At 36.4% G+C, this 22,539-nt stretch overlaps 1 protein-coding gene and 1 pseudogene across 1 annotated transcript; both read left to right on the forward strand.

Annotated features, from left to right (window-relative positions):
* The first annotated feature begins 2,814 nt into the window (after positions 1-2,814).
* LOC104881130 (cucumisin) lies at positions 2,815-6,426 on the forward strand. Its single transcript, XM_010660205.3, has 10 exons — positions 2,815-3,012; positions 3,183-3,271; positions 3,372-3,466; positions 3,554-3,797; positions 3,900-4,413; positions 4,543-4,643; positions 4,759-4,995; positions 5,116-5,227; positions 5,468-5,681; positions 5,769-6,426. Exons 1-10 carry the CDS (start codon positions 2,857-2,859, stop codon positions 6,293-6,295), a joined length of 2,289 nt encoding a protein of 762 aa, XP_010658507.1. The 5' UTR covers positions 2,815-2,856; the 3' UTR covers positions 6,296-6,426.
* Positions 6,427-11,015: 4,589 nt separating this feature from the next.
* LOC100854685 (cucumisin-like) lies at positions 11,016-22,303 on the forward strand (annotated as a pseudogene).
* The last annotated feature ends 236 nt before the right edge of the window (positions 22,304-22,539 follow it).

Below are 22,539 nucleotides of genomic sequence, written 5' to 3' on the forward strand. Positions count from 1 at the left end.
TTTAAGATCTTCAATCTTATTCAGCTGTTTTCCCTGTATCTTAGGAATTTTAGCTTTCCACTATCTTTATAGGGGACTTTTTAAAAATCTCTCCAACTGTGACCTTGGGCTTTTCTTAATATCCACACACAAGAAGGCATCTGAGTGTTAGATAAGGAGAATGAGAGAATGGACGGACACAACATCGGATCAACCCATTTAAGTTTCTCACTTGAAAGAGATTCTTGAGTTCAAAACTCTCGAACTTTTTTGTAGAAAGTACAAACACACCCTCGAAAAATTCAAATGATTTGAAGATCAAGAAGGCAACCCACTCTCTCTCCGCCATGAATCCCTCACACGGAAAATGGGTGTAAACAGTATGGATTTATGTTTAGTCCAATGGCTCATATTAACATTAAAATGGAAAGAAAAAAAAGAAAAAAAAGTGAAAGAAATGTCATCCTTATATAACAATTGATCAATCACTTTTGAGCCTAATCGAACACAACTTGAACCAATTGGTTTAAAGTTTGACACGCCTAAGATTTCAATGAATTGAAATTTCTAACACATGAAAACACTCACAAGAACGATTTTTACCATCTTTCAATGAATAATATACTATTGAATAATATACTCAAGTATATTATCATAATTGCTAGACCGGGAAAACTAATAAAATACCAATAAATGTCATCGAAAGCGTAATATTTGATGAATTCATTCTTATTAATTAGTTATTATATATTATTATTTTGTTTTTAAGATATCCGTAATTAATTAAAATTAATAAATATAAATGGATGAAATAGTAAAAAAAATTGAAGTTAAAAAGATTTTGATAAAAGCAACATATTTAAAAAAACAAAAATAATAATACATACTAACTCTTTTATTTTTTATTTTTAATATGGACCCATTTTTGGCTCAATTGGAATCCATGGAAACAAATTAAACCAATACTATGTTATAATAAATTCCCATCATGCCAAATTAGAACAATTTTCTTGAATACGAACCAAATATAATGTTAATGAAATTAAATGAGATTTCTTTTTCAATATTCTTGGACAATTAAGTATAATGTAAAGAGATTTTTGCTTTCTTGCACAATTTGAAGCTAGTCGTCTCCTTTTACCCCATGATTGGGATTGGACTCCACTTGAGTACCCCACCATTTCTGCACCCTATCCATATCGTGACCACTTTCATAGAAATCGACAGGCTAAGCTCCACTTTTTAAAAAGAAAGGGCATTTCATGGAAAAAGATATTTTATTTAATATATAAAAGAATTATTTTATCCCTAACACGTACCTTTGGATGCTAAAGAAATTTTATGTTGGAAACATTTTTTAGTGGTAATCAAAGACACAAAAATGTACGATTTATGGGAAAATATAAAATTTATTTAAATAATTGTAGTGAGAAAGAAAAACGAAAAAAATGAAAAATATTTGAGAAAAAAAGTTGGTAATAATACCCTAAAAAGAAATTGAAGAGAATTAATAATGGAATGAAGTTCTAAAGATGAAGTTTAATATAATGATAGATGCTTTCACACACATTTTCTGTCTTTGTATAATATTTGAGTTTTATCCGTGACTTTAATCAAACTATTTCTTAATAAAAGCTATAATAATAATAAAAAAGATTGAATTATCGAAAGAGATGTAAAGTAAAAGTTGATGAATATATCTTTTAATAAAAAAACACATCCTTTGGTATTATCGAGGACATATTCTTGCCAACACATGGGATGGTTGGTGTGTATTGATCTTTATTCCTTTATCTTTTTAAATATAAAGAGTTGTACCCTATTTTCAAAGGTCGTGTGGATTAATATTTAATTTCATCATATAAAAATTTTAATGTTTAATAAAATTAACAAAAAATTCATATAAAAGATTAAGTATAATTTTTTAAAGAAAAAATGTATTTATATTTTATATTATATAAATAAAAAAATTAAAAATTTTAACGAAACAAAATATTACAACTACATGGAATCGTAATCAATTGTGGTGGGCTGACACAGCCTTCTCACCCTCCTTTTTTCCAACACGTGAGTCACGGGTCTAAGAACTTAAATGAGAAGACATTAACATATAGCACATTTCTTAATTCTATGTTTGATATCCAAAAAAAATTTAAAAAGTAAAAAAAAAAATTTAAACTTATGTTTTCAACTCATTTTATTTTATTTTTACTTATATAAAAGTTAAATAATTTTAAAATATATAAGTTTATAATTCATCATAATCATATTTAATTTTTTATTTTTTTATAAAGAAATTAAAGATATATGGGAGACACAAAAATGCACCATTCATGGAAAAAATATAAAATATATTTTTAAAAAATTATTGGGTGATAGTTGATTTTTCTATATCCAGTTTGTGATATAGGAAAGAAAATAAAAGTAGAAACTTAAATAAAATAAGTGGAGTGAGAAAAAAAAAGTTGAATGCCCGAGAAGGAAATTGAAGAGCATTAATAATGGAACGGAATTCTAAAAATGAAGTCTAATGTAATGATTGATGCTTTGGTACTTTCTCACTTTGTATAATCTTTGCGCTTTATCCATGACTTAAACAAAATTCTTTCTTTAAAGAAGTTATAATAATAATAATAATAATAATAATAATAAAGATTGATTTATTGAAAGAGATGTAAAGAAGATGTTGATGTGCATATCTTTCAATAAGAAAAACAGCCTTTGGTATTACGGGGGATGACTGGTGAGTCCTTTTGATTCCTCCGTGCATTGCTCTTTATTCCTTTATCTTTTTAAATACAAATTATTGGAAATGTCCTGGAAGGTGTAACATTAGATTAAGAGAGAGAGAGGAGATTGGAAGGCTCCAGTATATATATGTATGCATGTCCAAGCACCACGAAGCCCATAGCTTACCATCATCTAATGGCAAGACAAAAAAACTCTTCTCTGTGGTTTCTCCTTCTCAGTCTCATCTGCAGTCTGCTCAGCACCCACAGTACTGCAGCAGCTTCCGAGGATGATGTTCGAAAGGCAATAAACACCCATCTCTCTCTTGCTTTTTCTTAATTAATGGCTTGGTCAATATTTCATGAACCCATACATGTATGCATGGCGGAAAAATTAAGATTAATCTTGCGCTGAAAATCATGGTTGAGTAGTGTTAATAAACTGGATTTGCACCAAACATATTGTGGACGCAGGAGTATATTGTGTACATGGGTGCCAAGCCTGCCGGAGATTTCTCGGCGTCTGTCATTCACACCAACATGCTGGAGCAAGTCTTTGGCAGGTCAGTATTCACCTTTGGTTTTTTTTGTTTTTTTGTTTCTTTATTTGTTTTATTTATTACATATATGGTACCTAATTTTCCCCATGGAATGCCTTTTCAGCGATAGGGCATCAAGTTCTTTAGTCCGCAGTTACAAAAGGAGTTTCAATGGATTTGTAGCAAAGCTAACAGAGGATGAAATGCAGCAAATGAAAGGTGCGTGGGTGGGTTTAAATCTTTCTGTAATTGAAGTAACTCATGTGTGTAATGGCTACAAAATTAACTGTAACTTTGGAGTTTCAGGCATGGACGGGGTGGTCTCGGTTTTCCCTAGCGAAAAGAAACAGCTCCACACAACTCGGTCGTGGGATTTCGTGGGGTTTCCCCGACAAGTTAAAAGAACAAGTGTTGAAAGCGACATTATCATAGGAGTGCTTGACGGTGGAATATGGCCCGAGTCTGACAGCTTCGATGATAAAGGATTTGGCCCACCGCCAAGGAAATGGAAGGGCACTTGCCAAGGGTTTTCCAATTTCACTTGCAACAAGTAAATCTTACTCGCAACAGAGTGTCTAAATACCCTGTTAAAAAAGTTTAAATATATCCTATCCTTGTTCCTTAACAAAACTTTCCACCGGTGTTATTGCAGTAAAATTATTGGAGCCAAGTACTATAAGAGTGATAGAAAATTTAGCCCAGAAGATTTGCAATCCCCAAGAGATTCAGACGGCCACGGGACACACACTGCATCCACTGCAGCTGGGGGCCTAGTCAACATGGCAAGTCTCATGGGCTTTGGCTTAGGGACTGCTCGGGGCGGAGTTCCATCAGCTCGGATAGCAGTGTATAAGATATGTTGGTCTGATGGCTGTGATGATGCTGATATTCTCGCAGCATTTGATGATGCAATTGCTGATGGGGTTGATATAATCTCTTATTCACTTGGGAATCCCCCTTCCCAGGATTATTTTAAAGATACTGCTGCAATCGGTGCTTTTCATGCAATGAAAAATGGGATACTAACATCAACTTCTGCTGGTAACGATGGACCTCGCCTTGTTTCCGTCGTAAGTGTCTCGCCATGGTCTCTTTCCGTGGCTGCTAGCACCATAGATCGGAAGTTCTTGACCGAGGTGCAACTAGGTGACAGGAAGGTTTATAAGGTGAGTAAACTTGCTCACACTTTGGACTAATAACCATCACATTCAAATATCATTTATTAAAGCATTTAGATTTCAACTACGTGGATCTGATTTTTGGAGGTGGAGGTTATATCATTGCCCTTTGTGTAGGGATTTTCGATAAACGCATTTGAGCCCAATGGCATGTATCCTTTGATTTATGGTGGGGATGCCCCGAATACTAGAGGAGGTTTTAGAGGGAACACATCCAGGTACTTATTATTAAAGAAAGAAAAACAATTCATTGAAAATGAAAACCGTACGTTAGAAATCCTGAATTTTAAAGCGTGTGTGATAGATTACAGGACTTTCATCACTGAAATGCAGGTTTTGCGAAAAAAACTCATTGAACCCAAATTTAGTGAAGGGTAAAATTGTCCTTTGCATTGGGCTTGGCGCTGGGCTTGAAGAAACATCGAATGCATTCTTGGCAGGTGCCGTTGGGACTGTGATAGTGGATGGACTCCGATTCCCCAAAGATTCCAGCTATATTTATCCCTTGCCTGCATCTCGCCTTGGTGCAGGAGATGGTAAAAGAATTGCCTACTACATCAGCTCAACAAGGTATCGATTAACACAGCTTCCTACTTTTATTTGGAGATGACTGTAAATTATACAAGTGAAATGCTTTAGAATTTGTACGGCATATATATACTCAGTCTTAGTCCTACTACATTTGAACAGTAACCCAACTGCATCGATTTTGAAGAGTATTGAGGTTAAGGACACATTGGCCCCATATGTACCCTCCTTCTCATCAAGGGGTCCAAACAATATTACACACGACCTTCTCAAGGTAGCTTATGCCATTATTCTTGATTTTCTTCTCATTTATTCCATGACATTTTCATCTCTATATCATGTAAACCCAATTCAACATTTTCATCTCCCATTTGAGAAAACATAGGGGTTTTTTTCTTAATCTATGTTGAGAACGGTTACGCATATCTCAGACCAAATCACCCTTTTCCTTAGTTCATAAAGACTTTCTAGAAGCTTGACATTCATGATGACTTTGTGATCTTACTGCATGCAGCCAGATTTAACAGCCCCAGGTGTACACATTCTGGCTGCCTGGTCACCAATTTCTCCAATCTCTCAAATGAGTGGTGATAATCGAGTAGCGCAATACAATATATTAAGCGGCACGTCAATGGCTTGTCCACATGCTACTGGGGCAGCTGCCTACATCAAGTCATTTCACCCCACCTGGTCTCCTGCTGCTATTAAGTCTGCTCTTATGACTACTGGTAATGACTGAATTTTATTCCCGACCTTTCAAATTATGAAAGAGGTGATAGTAATGGATCTTAGTCCTTTGTGTGTTCTGTAAGCAGCTACTCCCATGAGCGCTAGAAAAAATCCGGAAGCCGAATTTGCATATGGTGCAGGCAATATTGATCCTGTAAGGGCTGTGCACCCTGGTTTAGTGTATGATGCCGATGAGATTGACTTTGTAAATTTTTTGTGTGGAGAAGGCTATAGTTTTCAGACTCTACGGAAAGTCACCGGGGATCATAGTGCCTGTTCGAAAGCTACGAATGGAGCCGTTTGGGATCTAAATTACCCTTCTTTTGCGCTTTCCACCTCCAACAAAGAATCCATCGCTCGCACATTCCACAGGAGTGTCACAAACGTTGGATCACCGATGTCTACATATAAAGCAATTGTTATAGGTGCCCCAAAGGGACTCAAAATCAACGTTAAACCAAACATTTTATCATTCACATCCATCGGGCAGAAACTTTCTTTTGTGTTGAAGGTTAATGGACGGATGGTTGAAGACATAGTCTCTGCTTCGTTAGTGTGGGATGACGGTTTACATAAAGTGAGGTCCCCCATTATTGTGTATGCAGTCCAATAAAATTCCAAAAGCCTGGTGTTTTGTAGCAGAAGCATCGGAATTGTGGTATCTATCATGTTGAACTAAATGATGTGGTATCTATATAAGATGGAAATAAATGATAATATTTAGTATCGGTTGTATTACCTGTCCATACGAGCTATTAGATCGAATACCAATCGCACGAGCGACTTGAACGCCCGGTAGACCCGAAGGTTCGTTCTCAATACCCTTCTTTCTCCTCTCCCGGCCACTTTTCTCCTAGGCGGCCAGGCCCATCCTTTCTTTTTGCTCTCCCTAGGCACTTTTCTCCGGGGCCCACCGCACCTTTATGTGATACTTTAAGGACGTAGCTTTATCATGGTTGAAATTATTGCCAAAACATATATATTTAAATAATAATCAAATAAAAATTTCATAATTAGACTAATTTTATTCAAATATACACTTAAATAAAAGTCAAATAAGAACTCCATAGTTATTTTCTTTTTAAAAAAAATCTTTTATGGGACAAGTTATTGTTGAAAGTACATGTATCAAATTTCATGCCTTTTTTTGTTTCTCTTTATTTTATTAATTTCTTATTTTAAAAATATTTTTATATATTTTAAATTTTTTTCTACAAATGTACTTATGTAGAAAAATTAAAATTAATTACAGTGAAATATATTTGTACCAATCTTCAAGAGGAGTGAATAAAATTAATCTTTTTAAACAAATCAACATACCTTGAAAATAACCTAAAAATATTTTAAAAGAACTTTTGGAAATAATTTTGTTCTAATTTGGAAAAAAAATTATAATTAAATTTAAATAAAAATTATTTCATTAAAAATGTCGTCATCTTTGATATATCTGAGGGTTTTTGGCATTTTTTCGGTTTCCATGTCATGATTATTTATTAATTTGTAATTTTAAAATTCTTTTTAAAATTTTTTTTACTCCTAAAAGATAAGATAAAAGACTCATACCTCAATTTTGTTTCATCAAAATTTGAAAAAAAAAATTGAAATATATATATATATATATATATATATATATATATATATATATATATATATATATATATATATTAGTTTTAATTAGAGAAACAAATTATTTATTTATTATTAAAAAAGATTGGCTTTTAAGATTAAATGCTTATAATATGCCAATCACTAAAATAATAAAAAATAATTCAAAAAAAAAAAAAACCTCTAATATGCACTCTGTCAACAATACATTTGTATTGATTTTACAACGTAGGTATAAAACATTTTGTTGTGAATATGTTACAAGATACTTGAAAAGTGTAGTCCTATAAATTTGTTTTAAGATGATTTTACTTAATTCTTCAAAAATGGAAAGACCATTCATGGTATTTTCTTTGTATTCACAATTAAAAAGAGTGCATGGGACCATGTAAAAGGGAATACATTCTCTATTTTAAAGGAATGAGTTTCTTCTCCCACACCCAAGAGAATTTGACATTGTGGAATAATTTTTACTTAGGGCCTGTTTGGAAAGTGTTCTTGAAAACTGTTTTTTGTTTTCTAGAACAAAAAAGGATGTTTCTATTCTCCGTGTTTTCCATGTTCTCAAAACCCTGTTTTCTGATAACAACTTCAAGTTGTTTTCCCTGTTTTTTTGCACCATTTAGAGGAAAAAAGAGGTGGTTGTTCTCCGTGTTTTCAAAAGGGTGTTCTCCTTGTTCTCGTGTCTCTCTTTCTTAGGTAAAACGTGTTAGCCTTAACCCTTTAAAATCAAACCCAATTTGATAGTTCTGAGAGTAGAGAAAGAGTAATTTAGAGGCTTTCCTATTGAATTTTCACCCCTCGACGGCAGCTACAGTAGCCACGGCCACCGCAATCACATGGCGTTGCTCGGCGGCGGCAGCAGCAGAGACATCATCATTCACTGGTGCAACACCACCACCATCATTGATGCTGACGAAAGCTGCAACCTTTCATTGGGTTTGTGGCGATGCGGTTTCTTGGTTCGTGGGTTTCCGGAAGATCAATCTCCGTTTCTCTATTTTCTACGCAAAACCCAGCAAACACCACTATTGCATCCATCTACCCACCACTTCAAATAGACCAAAAAACAGAATAAATTCAAAAATTTCAACAAGAAAAAATCTCAAACCTTTTCTTCATCTTCCTCCCGGTCATGTTCCTCTCTTCTTCTACCACCTCTCTTATCAGTCTCTTTGGTAGGAGATCTGAAAGCCCTTTTCACAGCAATCAACCATGAACTTCCCCCCTTCTTCCCCATAACCTAGCCGCATTTACAGCAACCCAGCTAAACCGAACTCCACAAAACAAGCAGCAGGAGTATAATTTCAATGATGTTTTGACCTAAAACATGTATTAGTATAATCTATTTATGATTAAAATATATATTTTTAAAATGATTAAGAAGTTTATCTTTTGTGTGAATAAAATATTATTAAAATTAAGTATAATTATACATGTTTATAAAGTAATTATTTAAAAAAAATTATAATTGATGTAAAAATTTTAAAATCAAATAAATTTTAAATTCAAATGAAGTATAAATTCAAAAATTATTTATATATTTATAATATCAAATTAATGAAAAAAAACTTACTAATAAATAAATAAAAAGCAACTCCAAACATGCTTTTTTTTGTTTTACTTATTTTAAAAAAAATATTAATTCAACAAAACATATTTTTTTATTAACTCAACCAAACATGTTTTTTTTTTTTAGAACAAAAACTATTTTTCAGAATTCAGTTCCCAAACACAATTTTTTTTTTTGAATACGCAAAAAATTGTTCTTAAAAACTGTTCTCAAAAATTGTTTTCCTGAACAGTTTTCGAAAACACCAACCAAACAGGCCTTAGTCATCCATGTACAAAACATTTGTTTCGATTTGTGAAAGACATTTTGGATATAAGAAAACATTGTACATCAAATAAGGACCCATTGTTATGTTCGCCCTAATATAAAATTCCAAAATCTTCGTGTTGGTATCAACGCATTGGAATTGTGATATATATAAAATTGAAAACAAATGGTGTGACATGAGTAAGATGGAAACAAAAGAGAAAATTGTAAGCTTATAATATTAAGGAAATTTGGAATTAATTTTAAAATAAAATGTGTCATTAATTATTTGACTAGTTTTTTGTATATGACATGGAGGGTTGTTTCTCAACGTAACGTCGTAACACATTGCTTATTAATAGGATATGTGAATATTAGTTGTGGATTAACACCTAGAGCCAGCTTGAGGTTGATTGTGGTGTTATAAAACTTTCAAAAAAAGACTCATAAATGTAGTCTTCCTCTATTTTATCTTTTTCTTAATTTTTCTAATAAATATATAGACCACATTACAAATCATGTAACAATACAATCTCCTACATAGTTTAATCAATGTAAGTCATATGCCGAAAAAAAATCAATACTCCTAGTATAGGAAATAATGACTTATTCATAAATACGAATCTTATGCTATAATTAAATCAAAAATAGAAATTAAAGAATAATAAAGAGACGAAAAAATACATGAATATAAGGTGAAAAATCTTTAAGGAGATAAAGAACTATGAACCAATCTTAATTAATTACAACATCTATTATAAAGGAAATGTCTGGTTCAAGATTTTACTTAATATACGGCTTCCAATTCTCTCCAAGGCCATTTGTTTAGTATTTTAGGGATCTTAACTTTCCACCGTCTCCATGTGAAACTTTTTTGGAACCCCTTCAAACCTGATTTTGGACTCTTTTTGATATCCACAGAAAAATACATTTAACCAAAATGAGAGTATGAACAAAAATAATGGAATTAAATGGTAGTAAATAAATCTATTAAATATATATATAAAAAATGTATATAAAATTACTTCATCAAGATGTGAATACAAAGTAAACACCATGAATGGTCTTCCCATCCCTGGAGAATTAAGTGAAATCATCAAATAGTGGATGTTGTAAAACTTCCTTTCATCAAATAGTGGCCGTTCATTTTCCAGTTTATTTTTTTATTATATTTTTAAAAATAAATCATTTGAAATGTCGTGTAAGGAGTAACTCAAGCATTTGAAAATAATATATATTGGACTTTGTAGGTTGATCATCAAATGTGTATCATAAGGTTTAAGCGGTTAGATTTGTATCTCGATTGTTGAAAGTGTACAATAAAGTTTAAATCATCAATGATGATGATGCAAGTAATGGAATTAAGTATAAAAAAATAAAATTAAGGTAACAGTGACAAAATCAAAGTATAAAATAATGAGACAAAATTCGGTATAAAGAAATGAAATTATAATATAGACGTTGATTATTTGTGCTTTTTAATACTTATCATCGATTCAGTGTTACAGAGGGGCCTACGATGATTAAAAGAGGAGGATTGAAAGGCTCAGGTATATATACATGTCCAAAGCATCAGAATGTGCATAGCTTACCATCTAATGGCAAGAAAAAACTCTTTTCTCTGGTTTCTCCTTCTTAGTCTCATCTGCACTCTGGTCTGTACCCACAGTACTGCAGCAGCTTCGGAGGATGATGGTCGAAAAGCAATATACACCCATCTCTCTTTTGTTTGTTCTTAATGGTCTGGTCATTACATGAAGCATGAAGCATGGGCCATGGCCTAATAATTTTTACATGCATGCATGGCAGAAAAATTAAGATTAATCTTGTGTTGAAAATCATGGTTGAGTAGTGTTAATAAACTGGATTTGCACCAAAAATATTGTGGATGCAGGAGTATATTGTGTAAATGGGTGCCAAGCCTGCCGGATTTCTCGGTATCTGCCATTCACACTGACATGCTGCAGCAAGTCTTTGGCAGGCCAGTATTCACTTTTTTTTTTCCCTAATTTTTTTATTACATATATGGTACCTAATTTTCCCCATGGAATGCCTTTCAGCAGTAGGGCATCAAGTTCTCTGGTCCGCAGTTAAAAAAGGAGTTTCAATGGATTCGTAGCGAAACTAACAGAAGAGGAAATGCAGCAAATAAAGGGTGGGTGGAATTCATCTTTCTGCAATTAATTGAATATTTCGGAAGTAATTAACTCGGGCATGTTACATATGGCTAACAAATAAACTGTAACTTTGGAGTTTCAGGACTGGACGGGGTAGTCTCGATTTTCCCTAACGAAAAGAAACAGCTCCACACAACAAGGTCGTGGGATTTCGTGGGGTTTCCCCAACAAGTTATAAGAACTAGTGTTGAAAACGACATAATCATAGGAGTGTTAGACAGTGTAATATGGCCACAGTCTGACAGCTTCGATGACGAAGGATTTGGTCCACCGCCTAGCAAATGGACGGGGACTTGCCAAGGCTTTTCCAATTTCACTTGCAACAAGTAAATCTTATTGACAGAGTGTTTAAATACCCTGCTATAGTTAAAAGTTCTAAAAGTTGAAAGACTATATATCCTTAACAAAAGTTTCAATTAATGTTATTGCAGTAAAATTATTGGAGCCAAGTACTATCGGAGCAATGGACAATTTAGCAAAGAAGATTTGCAATCCCCAAGAGATTCAGACGGCCACGGGACACACACTGCATCCACTGCAGCTGGGGGCCTAGTTAACATGGCAAGTCTCATGGGCTTTGGCTTAGGGACTGCTCGGGGCGGGGTTCCATCAGCTCGGATAGCTGTGTATAAGATATGATGGTCTGATGGCTGTTTTGATGCTGATATTCTCGCAGCATTTGATGATGCAGTTGCTGATGGGGTTGATATAATATCTATTTCAGTTGGGGTAAAACTCCCACAAATTATTTTGAAGATCCAATTGAAATTGGAGCTTTTCACGCAATGAAAAAACGGATACTAACATCAGCTTCTGCTGGTAACCATGGACCTCATCTTGCTTCCATCACAAATTTCTTGCCTTAGTCTCTTTCCGTGGCTGCTAGCACCATAGACCGGGATTTCTTTACCAAGGTGCAACTAGGCGACAATAACGTTTTTGAGGTGAGTAAGCTTCATGGCAGTTCCTTTGCTTACACTTCGAACTAATAACCATCACACACAAATTTTTCATTTATTAAAGTTCCAACCATGTGAAACTGATTTTTGGAGGTTACATCATTGCTCTTTGTGTAGGGAGTTTCAATAAACACATTTGAGCTCAATGACATGTATCCTTCCATTTATGGTGGAGATTCCCCGAATACTGCAGGAGGTATTAGTGGGAACAGATCTAGGTACTTATTAAAGATCAAAGAAAAAGAGTCAATGGATAATGAAAGCCGTAAGTTAGAAATCCTGAATTTTAAAGAGTGTGTGATATATTACAAGACTTTCATTACTGAAATGCAGGTTTTGCGAAATAAACTCGATGAACCCAAATTTAGTGAAGGGTAAAATTGTCCTTTGCATTGGGCTGGATAGAGCTGGGCCTAAAGATGCATTGAGTGCGTTCTTGGCAGGTGCCGTTGGGACTGTGATAGCGGATGGACTCCCCAAAGATTTCAGCCTCATTTTTCCCTTGCCTACATCTCGCCTTACTGCAGGAGATGGTAATAGAACTGCCAAGCTACTACATCAGCTCAACAAGGTATCAATTAACACATCTTCCTACTTTTATTTGGAGATGATTGTAAATAATATAAATGATATGCTAAGGATTTGTACGGCATATATATACTCAGTCTTAGTCTTACTACATTTAAACAGTAACCCAACTGCATCGATATTGAAGAGTATTGAGGTTAATGACACATTGGCCCCATATGGACCCTCCTTCTCATCAAGGGATCCAAACCCAATTACACACAATTGTGGACCCGTTTTTTTCACCTACGTCCCCACTCAATCGGCGAGACTTGCTTTTATTTGTGAAAAATTATTTTTGGAAAAGTCGGAGTCGCCACTTATTTTATTTTATTTTAAAGGAAAAATAAAATAAGAAATAAAACCCTAAAAAAAATTACTCCAAAGTTTTTGGAAAAACGTGTCTTTGAAAAAACTTGAGTCTGGATTTGGGGATCAAGTTACTTATTAGGAAGGTACCTCTAAAAGGTAGCACCCCTCTAAGCCCTATAAAGGTCTCTACTAACTAAGTTAAGGGAGATAAGACAATTAATTGATTAATTGAGGGTACCTAGGTAGACTAAGGTGATTTCAAAAAATAGTATGTCAAACAAAATCAAATCACAATAAAGAAAAGTTAAGATGCGTACCTGAATGGCTTCTTAAGCGCCATTAAAAGACATCAAAGGTTAGTTTGAAAATATGACATATAACATGCATTTTTATCAAAGATGATCAAACAAGCATCAAGGCAATCAAATATGACATCAAACATGGACATGACTCATGATAACATACACATTCATAAAATTTTAGAGTTGGAGGGTAGAAAGAGTGTACCTGATTAGCGAGCATCCACACGTCTATGGAAAACTAGGTTAGCTTAATAACAGGTATAAACACTTCTCATATATATCATAAAGAATAATTAAAATCAACCAAATATCAAACAATCCCCTCATTTGAATCAATATTAGAGAAGATATCAAGAATGTCGGACCCCCCACCAAGGTCCAAATTGCTTTTGCACGAATTGATTCAATTATTCCTATTATTTAGAACCATGAAGTTTATTCGTGCTTGAGGAAAATCGAGAAAATCAAGAAAATGGTTGAAAGTCAAAAAAAATAGTGAAAGTGCATGCCAAGAGGAAAAATGGCAGCAAAAGATTATTGAAATCTAGATTTTATTGTTTAAAGAAGATCCGAAGATGATTCTCTAAAATCAGAGTTATTTGGATGAAGATGATTTTGAAGACACAATTCATAACAGGTGAAATCACGAGGAATATGAGAGGGGTGGAAAAAGGAAGAGGGTAGTGTGCACCAGAGTGGCCATGTCGGAGCGAGGCTTGGGGGTTTAGCTGTAGCTAGATTGCTGATGGTTGTTTGAAGAGGCCTCTGTACATTGCTGGCATGTCTGGAGAAGAGCTGGCCATATCCATTTCAGAGCATGTGCTCACTTGCTGTCAAAGCGATCGCCATGGTCGGGACACATGGGCAACATATAATGAAAAAGAGGCCACAGTTGCTGTTTACAGAACCCATGATAAAACTTTTATGCAGGTCATGAGGTAAAAATGTTGGTACATAATTGAAATCCTCCAGCAGTTTCTGTGCAACTTCTTCCTGTTCACTTGCATCTATTTCAACCTTGAGAGACCCCACATAAATGACCTCTGTTTCAGGGGAGAAACCATCCTTTAAATGCAATAGAAAGGCATCTTCATCTAAACTGAAGCACCATTTGGCAGTCACTTTATCTCTTTCAAGATGCAGCCATGGTATTCTCTGATTTATCTACAGCCATGATGCTTTGAAAATCCGTCGTGAGTCTTCTCAAAAATCTGGTGAAGCCCCTCTTCAAAAAGCTGTGTTGTCCCCCTGAAAAATCTGGTCATTCATTCTTTTCAAGAAAAAGGCCATACTTCCTCTTTCAAGATCTTCATTCCCCATATTTCTGAATTTAAATTCCAGAATCTCATACGAAAATTGATTGGCTGCAGATATTTCTGACAGATGGCTTGACTCCAACATGTAATAACTTTCTATGAATTCTGGGTTCACATCTGGTCTTAGAAAAGTGTAGAAAAATTCTCTTATATTAACATTTGAATTCTGTTTCTATTGTCAACTTGCTTACATTCAATTTTCTTCAACTGAATGCTCGCATCTTAATTGATTTTCAGATGTCCAGTTTACTGAATAACTCCTCATTCTTCAGGCGTATCAAATTGCCCATAATCAGAAATTAACTCTCAGTCAATAGGATTCAGCAACTTATTCGCGTGTGTGAAGGCAAATGGGCAGTAAGCTAGAGACTTTCTGATGGATCCTGCATTTCTGGACTTTCGAGAGTGGCTGCCAAGAAGACACCAAGCTCCACCATCCTCTTGTTCCTCCTGAAGGCTTCTTCTCGACGGGCTTCTTCTTTGTTTTATGAACCAGGACCTGAATCTGGACAAAAAGGCAGCGTTTACACCATTGACCGAATTAAGACTTCCGACTTTTCATTTTTTTTTTTTATCTTGCACCATCTAGTTGTGTTTTCTGATCTTACACAATTACTGTAGGAAGACGGACTTTTGCCACTTTCAGAAGGTACATGAAACTCAGGTGTAACGCCCATCATCTTCCAAATAACACAAAGAACATCAGACGCTGTCTTCCAGGATTTCTGTGGAGCTTTTCTTGGCTTCAACTTCATTGTATCTGCTTTAAAATCGGTATCCTTCCAGGACTTGATAACGCAGGAACAGAAGAGATGATTTTTGGAAATGAGATTGCTACTGTTGAACCAAGAACTGCAGATTCTGCTGTTGAACAGTCTTCCATAGTCAGCCAACAATGCGTGTCCCCTCAGGAAAACTTTAAAGAATGAACTGGAGGTTGTTGACTTGATGCTTATAGGACTGCCTTTTCTGATTCATCTTGTACTTTTACATCATTTTCTGTTTCATCAGTGATCTGTCAGTATCAGAAAGGATAGAAATGCATTTTCGCTTTGAAGGAGGACCTTGGTTCTCAGCACCTCAACTCAGGCTAAGTTTGCCTGTTTGTTCCCATGTTGAAGCAAGAAAATATAAATGGCAGTAGTATTTTCTAAGCAGCTCGGCATGTCTTGCGTTTTGTAATTGACTCTTGAATTTCTCAGCCTTGAAGGATGCTTTCGAGATGCCCATGGAGAACTTCATCCTTTCCAGAATATACGAAATGGAGTTGAGAGCAAGTTGAATTCTTTTAGCTTCATCTTTCTCATGACAAGAATAAACTCGAATTCTTTAAAGTCATTTGAATGGGCTTGCTCAACTATTGATTTCTCAAAAGTTCCATGTGGAATGGTTTAATGCAGAAAATGCTAAATTTTCCAACATGAGGAAAATGAGAAGAAATGCAGGATCTGGAAATGATTTGAAGCAGCTGAGGAACTCGAGCACATATACATTCGGAGGTCAACATTCTCTAAACCCATGGTTATTTGTCTATTCTCTGACCTGATGTTCATAAGTTTCTTTAATCACACAATTTCAGAAACTTAATCAAAATATGCGGTTTTCTGTCCATTTTCTGGTTGCCTATAGAGAGGTTTCTGAATTGATCGTCACTGGATGAAACACAGGAGACTCATCAAGGATATCTGCTGTGTGCATTAAATTGTTGTGCGTCTCCAAATAAAAGTGTTCTTGGCCTCCTACTTGGATTTCTCTTTCTATGATTTTCGCCAAACATGTGAGATAGCAATTGGTCGATGCTTGTGGTCCATCTCTTTCCCTTAAATACCCGAACTTGCCACCTCTGGTCTGTTTGAAGGTCCGTCAACTCACTAGCAAAGAGGATAATCAAAGTAACATGAATCACCTAATTTGCAATCACTATTCAAGAGGTTGGTTTAGACTTCTTTGTGTCATCTGGTGCTTTAGTAGAGCCATTAATTGTCGCTGCTGGGCATTCTTAATCTGATCTCTAGTCGGGGGGTGGGGGGGGGGGGGGGGGGGGGGCGCGTGGCAACAATGATTGTTATAAAAGGACCAGATTAATCTTCTGGCTGACTTTGAAGCTTTCAGACGTCATCTCTGAGTCTCTGATGTGATCAAAGCAAGGAAAATATCATGGCAGTCGGGCTCTTTATAAAATCGGTGATAGCTTAGGGGTTTGAAATTGCACGCTTCAACAACCTACTATCGTTTCTCCTAAAAAATAATAACAGTAACAGTGTCATGTCTCCAAACATCTCAAGTTCAATCAGAGACCCTATTCCAATATCTCCAATCTGAAATTTCTAAGTGCTCATGCTCTGGAACCTGTGACTATGCTACTTCATCTCTGTTTGTGCGCGGACAATTGAACTTTTCCTATAATTTTCTTTTCTGTTTTTCGAGATTCTCCGTGCTGAAGGAGGCCTCATGATGAGTTAGAATTGTCCTCTTTGGCAACGGCTCCCTTAAAAGAAACGGGAAGAAGATCTGTATCCCCATTAAAAGCTCTACTAATCCCATAACAGTTTCAGAATTCTGAACCAGTTGGTCTCTTAGCCGGACGAACAGATGAAGTCTGTATGTGATTCCCATTTATTCATCAAGAGCAAACTGAAGACTCTTGATGTCATATCCCAAGCTTCATCCCATCCAAGTCCTTCATCATTCATCAGTAATCGCATCAATTCTGGAATTGCACGGGTAGGATGTGTATCGTTCAACTGCACTGCTACCTTATTGTGAAATTCAGACCATTGGCTTGAGCCCCCATCTTTCCTCCTTGAATCTGAAAATAATGTCCTGAAGTGAGGCATTGCATAGGAAAAATTGTTGCTTTGGTTGCAAGAGCTTTCCATTTTCTGTAGCATCTCTAGGATATAGAACAACACAAATCTGCTGAGCTCGAGAATGAAGCTGTGCAGGAGCTTCATATTGCCCATCACTAAAGTTGACCATCTGCCCAGAATTGCAGCATTCTGCTCAGAATTGCAGCATTCTGCTCCCCTACAGCATTCCTCATACTATTTTTGGTTGCTAGTATTAAGCAATACTGTTCAATACTTGGATTTAAAAATGCAGCGTGATTGGATGAAAGAGTAGGCTTGTTGATCACAGAATCCATTTGGCAGCCAAGCATTATCAGAAAAGATAGGAAATACTTCCCTAGTTCCTACTCTGTGATACTTGCAAGTCAGACTCACATCGTCTTGGAAGAACACGATCTACAGGTTCCAATAGCTGCAAAACATAGACGAAATCCCCTGCTGTGATGGCCATTACGTTTGCTGGAGAATCCCAAAAAGCACTGCCTTTACCACTAATCTTCGAACCACAACTTCAAAAGCAAAGTTGGAGAATGTTACTTTCTGAAGCAACAGACACAGAGAAGCACTCATAAAGAGGCAACAGTTGTTCTTTAGTAGAAAATATGGATGCCAAATTTGGGCTGCTTGTCAGTAAGTTCTGGAGAGAAGTCAATCCAAACTGAACACTGCTTCTGTCCACTGAGGCATTTGATGCCACTCCTCAAAGGTCCTGTAGAGAATATTCATTCAGATCAATATCACCATTGTGCATGGCCTGACTATAAGTGCTGGTGCCACCATTGACAAAGGTTTGATTGTAGGAACCTGCAATGTGATTGATCAACCGATTCTTTTCTGTAAAATTGCCATCCCAATTATATAATGTCTGACTCAGACCTCCAAGATCAATTAGATTCAGATTCTGAACCACCCCATTGCAATTCTGAGTTTCACGCCCACCAGGAAAACCCAAGAGTACTTGCCAATTGATTCTTCCTGACTTCAGATAATTTAGTTTATGTCTTCTGTGATTTCATTTTTATTTCCAAATTGATTTCTGCCATCAAACTCTTGCAGTCTGCTGCCATCCCTATAATCTTTTCTTTGTTGTAAGGGATACGACATGCAGGGCACCGAACCTCTGTTTCATCCTCCTCAGCCATGTTCATTGTGTCACGCCATCACCAAACACATATCTCACAACCACATTTGCATGGCTTCAATTTGCTAGTCGGTCAATTCCATCTCTTCAGCACAGAGAGGACAAGTCTTTTCTCCTTCGTCACTCATGGTTGTCACCAGATACTGTTCATCTAACTTTACCACTCTTGGTGGTACGCCTAAGATTATACATCAACATGTACGCATCACCAGATGAGTATGTCTATGAACCACTAACAATACTACATTCTGAAGATTGTAGCTGACCAATATTTATATGATTTCCATTCATGACACCATTCATTGGTTCAGTGGAAGACAGATGAACAGATGGCTCAGTTTGAACAGGTTTAGCAGCAGAACTTGAAGACCCCTCTCCAAATGGATGATGACCCAGGTTTGAGACATGCTCATCATCAAATTCCCACCATTGCCCTGTATTCTCATCTTTAATATGAGCTATGTAATGGCCACTGTTCACAGTAGTCCCCTCGTGAATCAGCACAGCTGACAAGTCATATATTAGTTCAAAATCAGAAGGTTCAGACAACCTTTCTCTCATATCCAATTCTCCAGGAAAACAGAATGCAGAAGTGATTATCTTCTTTGTTGTAGTCTTTGGAAGGAAAACACAGCGCTTGAGCTGGAAATTAAGGACATAAGGCCGTGTGGGTAGCTTAATGCTACGGATGGCATAAAACCATTGGATGAATCAACAAAGTCATTAAGTACATTACTGATCTCCGTGAAAACCCTTCTCCTTGCTTCTGTAGAGTGAACACAAGCTGCCACTAAAAATTGACTAGCCCAGGTTGCTAGTTTATGCATCCAATCATCATCAATTTTTCTTTTTTTTCTTTGTTTTTTGGAACTTCTGGAATATGGAAGAAACCTATGAAAAATATGGTGGGATATTCCAGTAGTGCAGTACACAATAGGACCCCTTTCTCAATTGTCAGGTGGCTCCCCATTCTGCCTTCTCCTATCTGCTGAATCAATCAATCCGTCCTTGAGAATAGCTCTAAGCCGTTTAGACCCAGGTACAGATGAAATTCTCTCCCAAGTTACAGTGTCCCTAAGCCAACACAAGCAGATAACACATTCACCAGTGTGATCTCATTCAGTTTCACGGACTGCCTTCATGAGACAGTATAAATCAATTTCTTCCTCAGAAAGTCCACACTGCACATATCCCGTAATGATGGCATTCCAAGGGGGGCGACTTCTTACAAGAAACACCATCAAAGATTTTTCAAGCTTTCTTCACATTCCCGCACTTGGAATACAGATCATTGTTACCGCATCGAGCAGGACCTCATCAGCCGAAATAAGCATCCGGAAGACAAACTCGACATCTCCACAAAATCCCTTTCTTCCCCATACACGTTTATCATTGCAGTCTGGAAAACCACATTCCTTCTCATTGGTATTTCTTCAAACAACTCCCACGCTCCTCAATCTCCCCTCAGTGTACATACCATGAAATGATCGAATTTTGAGAAGCCACATCTCTAATCCCCATATGAAGAGCTCATGGCCATGTGACGGGTAGGAGGAAAAACATAAACAAGTATAGTGGAGAGTAGAGGAAACAAAGAGAGAACAAACATGCGAGATTGAAATAAGATAAAGCCACATCTCATGATCTTTCAATGGGCTCAGGCTAGTGGGGAAGATCACAAACAGATTTGGGACAAAATAAGTACGCAACCAATATCAACAAAACAATTTGTGGCCCTTTCCATCCACACCAATCAGCAGTACATTAAATATTCAGAAACGAACACACGGAGAAATCGAATATGGGTAAGAATTCCAAGAGTAACAAGAAGCATACTCGGACAGCCTTGGTTGCAATTGCTCCTTTCCCGCTTCCTCTGTGCTTCTCCCAAAAATCCCCCTCCCTCTTCTGTTCTGCCCCCACACTTTTAAAATCCCTCTCTTGCGTCTTTGTATCAGTTTTTTTTTGTTTTCCTTTTGTAACCGATTCCACCATGGAAATAATATATGTGCTATCCCTCTAAAAACAAAATCTCCTCTTTTTCAAAATTCTGTTGATTCTCCTTCCAAATAGATGGCGGCCCGTTCCTTATGCCCAAAAAGCCAAAAAATATGATTTAGAAAACTTGTAATAAAATGAAATTAAAATAATAAAGAAAGTCATACAAGTCACACAAGTCATTTAGGTCATGCAATCATGTAAGTCATATAAAAAGTGAGTCTAAAAGTACTTAAGTGGGCCTAAGTGAGCTTAAGTGGGCCTAAGTGAACTAAGCTCGATGAAGTGTCTAAGTGGGCCTAAGACGTTTAGGATAGTGCCTAAGTCTAAATTAGAGCCGTCAAGGTCATAATGTGGAGTCGGATAAACCCTTCAACCAAAGTCTCCAAAGTGGCTCAGAAAATATAAGTAGTAATGAATAGCAATGGGCCACCAAGGAACTACTGTGGAGCACTGGAAGCGAACTTAAAGATATGTGCTAAATGGATAAAATTGAGGGTCTACAACAACCTTCTCAAGGTAGTTTATGCAATTATTCTTGATTTTCTTCTCATTTATTTTATTACATTTTCATTTCTATATCATGTAAACCCAATTCAACATTTTCATCTCCCATCTGAGAAAGCATTGTGGTTTTTCTTAATCTATGTTGAGAGCAGTTACACATATCTCAGGGCAAAACACCCCTGTTTCCTTAGTTCATAGACTTTTCAGTAGCTTGACATTCATGATGACTTTGTGATCTTACTGCATGCAGCCAGATTTAACAGCCCCAGGCGACATGGTCACCAATTTTTCCCATCTCCGAAGTACCTGGTGATAATCGAGTAGCGCAATATAACTGGCACGTCAATGGCTTGCCCACATGCTACTGGGGCAGCTGCCTACATCAAGTCATTTCACCCCACCTGGTCTCCTACTGCTATTAAGTCTGCTCTTATGACTATTGGTAATGTCTAATTTTATTCCTAACCTTTAAAATTATGAAAGGGTTGATAATATGGATCTCTGTTCTTTGTGTGTTTGTAGCTACTCCCATGAGTGCTAAAAAAAAAAATCCGGAAGCCAAATTTGCATATGGTGCAGGCAATATAGATCCTGGTCTGGTATATGATGCCGATGAGATTGACTATGTAAAATTTTTGTGTGGGCAAGGTTATAGTACTCGGGCTCTATGGCCGGGGGTAATTGTGTCTGTTCTACCGCTACAAATGGAACCGTTTGAAATCTAAATTACCCTTCCTTTGCTCTTTCCAGCGTCACCAAGGAATCCATCACTGGCATGTTCAGTAGGACTGTCACAAACATTGGATCATCGGTGTCCACGTATAAAGCAACTGTTATAGGTGCTTCAGAGGGACTCGAAATCCAAGTTGAACCAAGCATTTTATCATTCACATCCCTCATGCAGAAGCTATCCTTTGTGTTGAAGGTTGAAGGAAAGGTAGGTGACAACATAGTCTCTGCTTCTTTGGTGTGGGATGATGGTGTACATCAAGTGAGGACCCCCATTGTTGTATTAGCCCTCACATAAAATTCCAGAATCCTGGTGTTCTTGTGGTACTATCTATAACATTAAAAATAAATGATGCGGCAAGTACAACATTTTACTTGATTTAAGATCTTCAATCTTGTTTAGCTGCTTTTCCACCATCTTTATATGGAACTTTTTAAAAATCTCTCCAAATGTGACCTTGGGCTTTTCTTAATATCCACACAAGAAAACATTTGAGTTTTTGATAAGGAAAATGATAGTATGGACAGAAACAACATTGGATCAACCCAGCTTGTGCAAAAGTTTCTCCCTTGAAA

This window comes from Vitis vinifera, chromosome 13 (assembly GCF_030704535.1).
Source record: "Vitis vinifera cultivar Pinot Noir 40024 chromosome 13, ASM3070453v1".
Lineage (NCBI taxonomy): Eukaryota > Viridiplantae > Streptophyta > Magnoliopsida > Vitales > Vitaceae > Vitis > Vitis vinifera.

What these genes read in the sequence shown, in the direction of transcription:
- LOC104881130 (XM_010660205.3), top strand. Translation starts at nt 2,857, where the DNA reads ATGTATGCATGTCCAAGCACCACGAAGCCCATAGCTTACCATCATCTA. An exon ending in TCCAATTTCACTTGCAACAA is followed by an intron (nt 3,798 to 3,899) that starts GTAAATCTTACT and finishes GTGTTATTGCAG; the next exon opens with TAAAATTATTGGAGCCAAGT. An exon ending in TTACACACGACCTTCTCAAG is followed by an intron (nt 5,228 to 5,467) that starts GTAGCTTATGCC and finishes TACTGCATGCAG; the next exon opens with CCAGATTTAACAGCCCCAGG.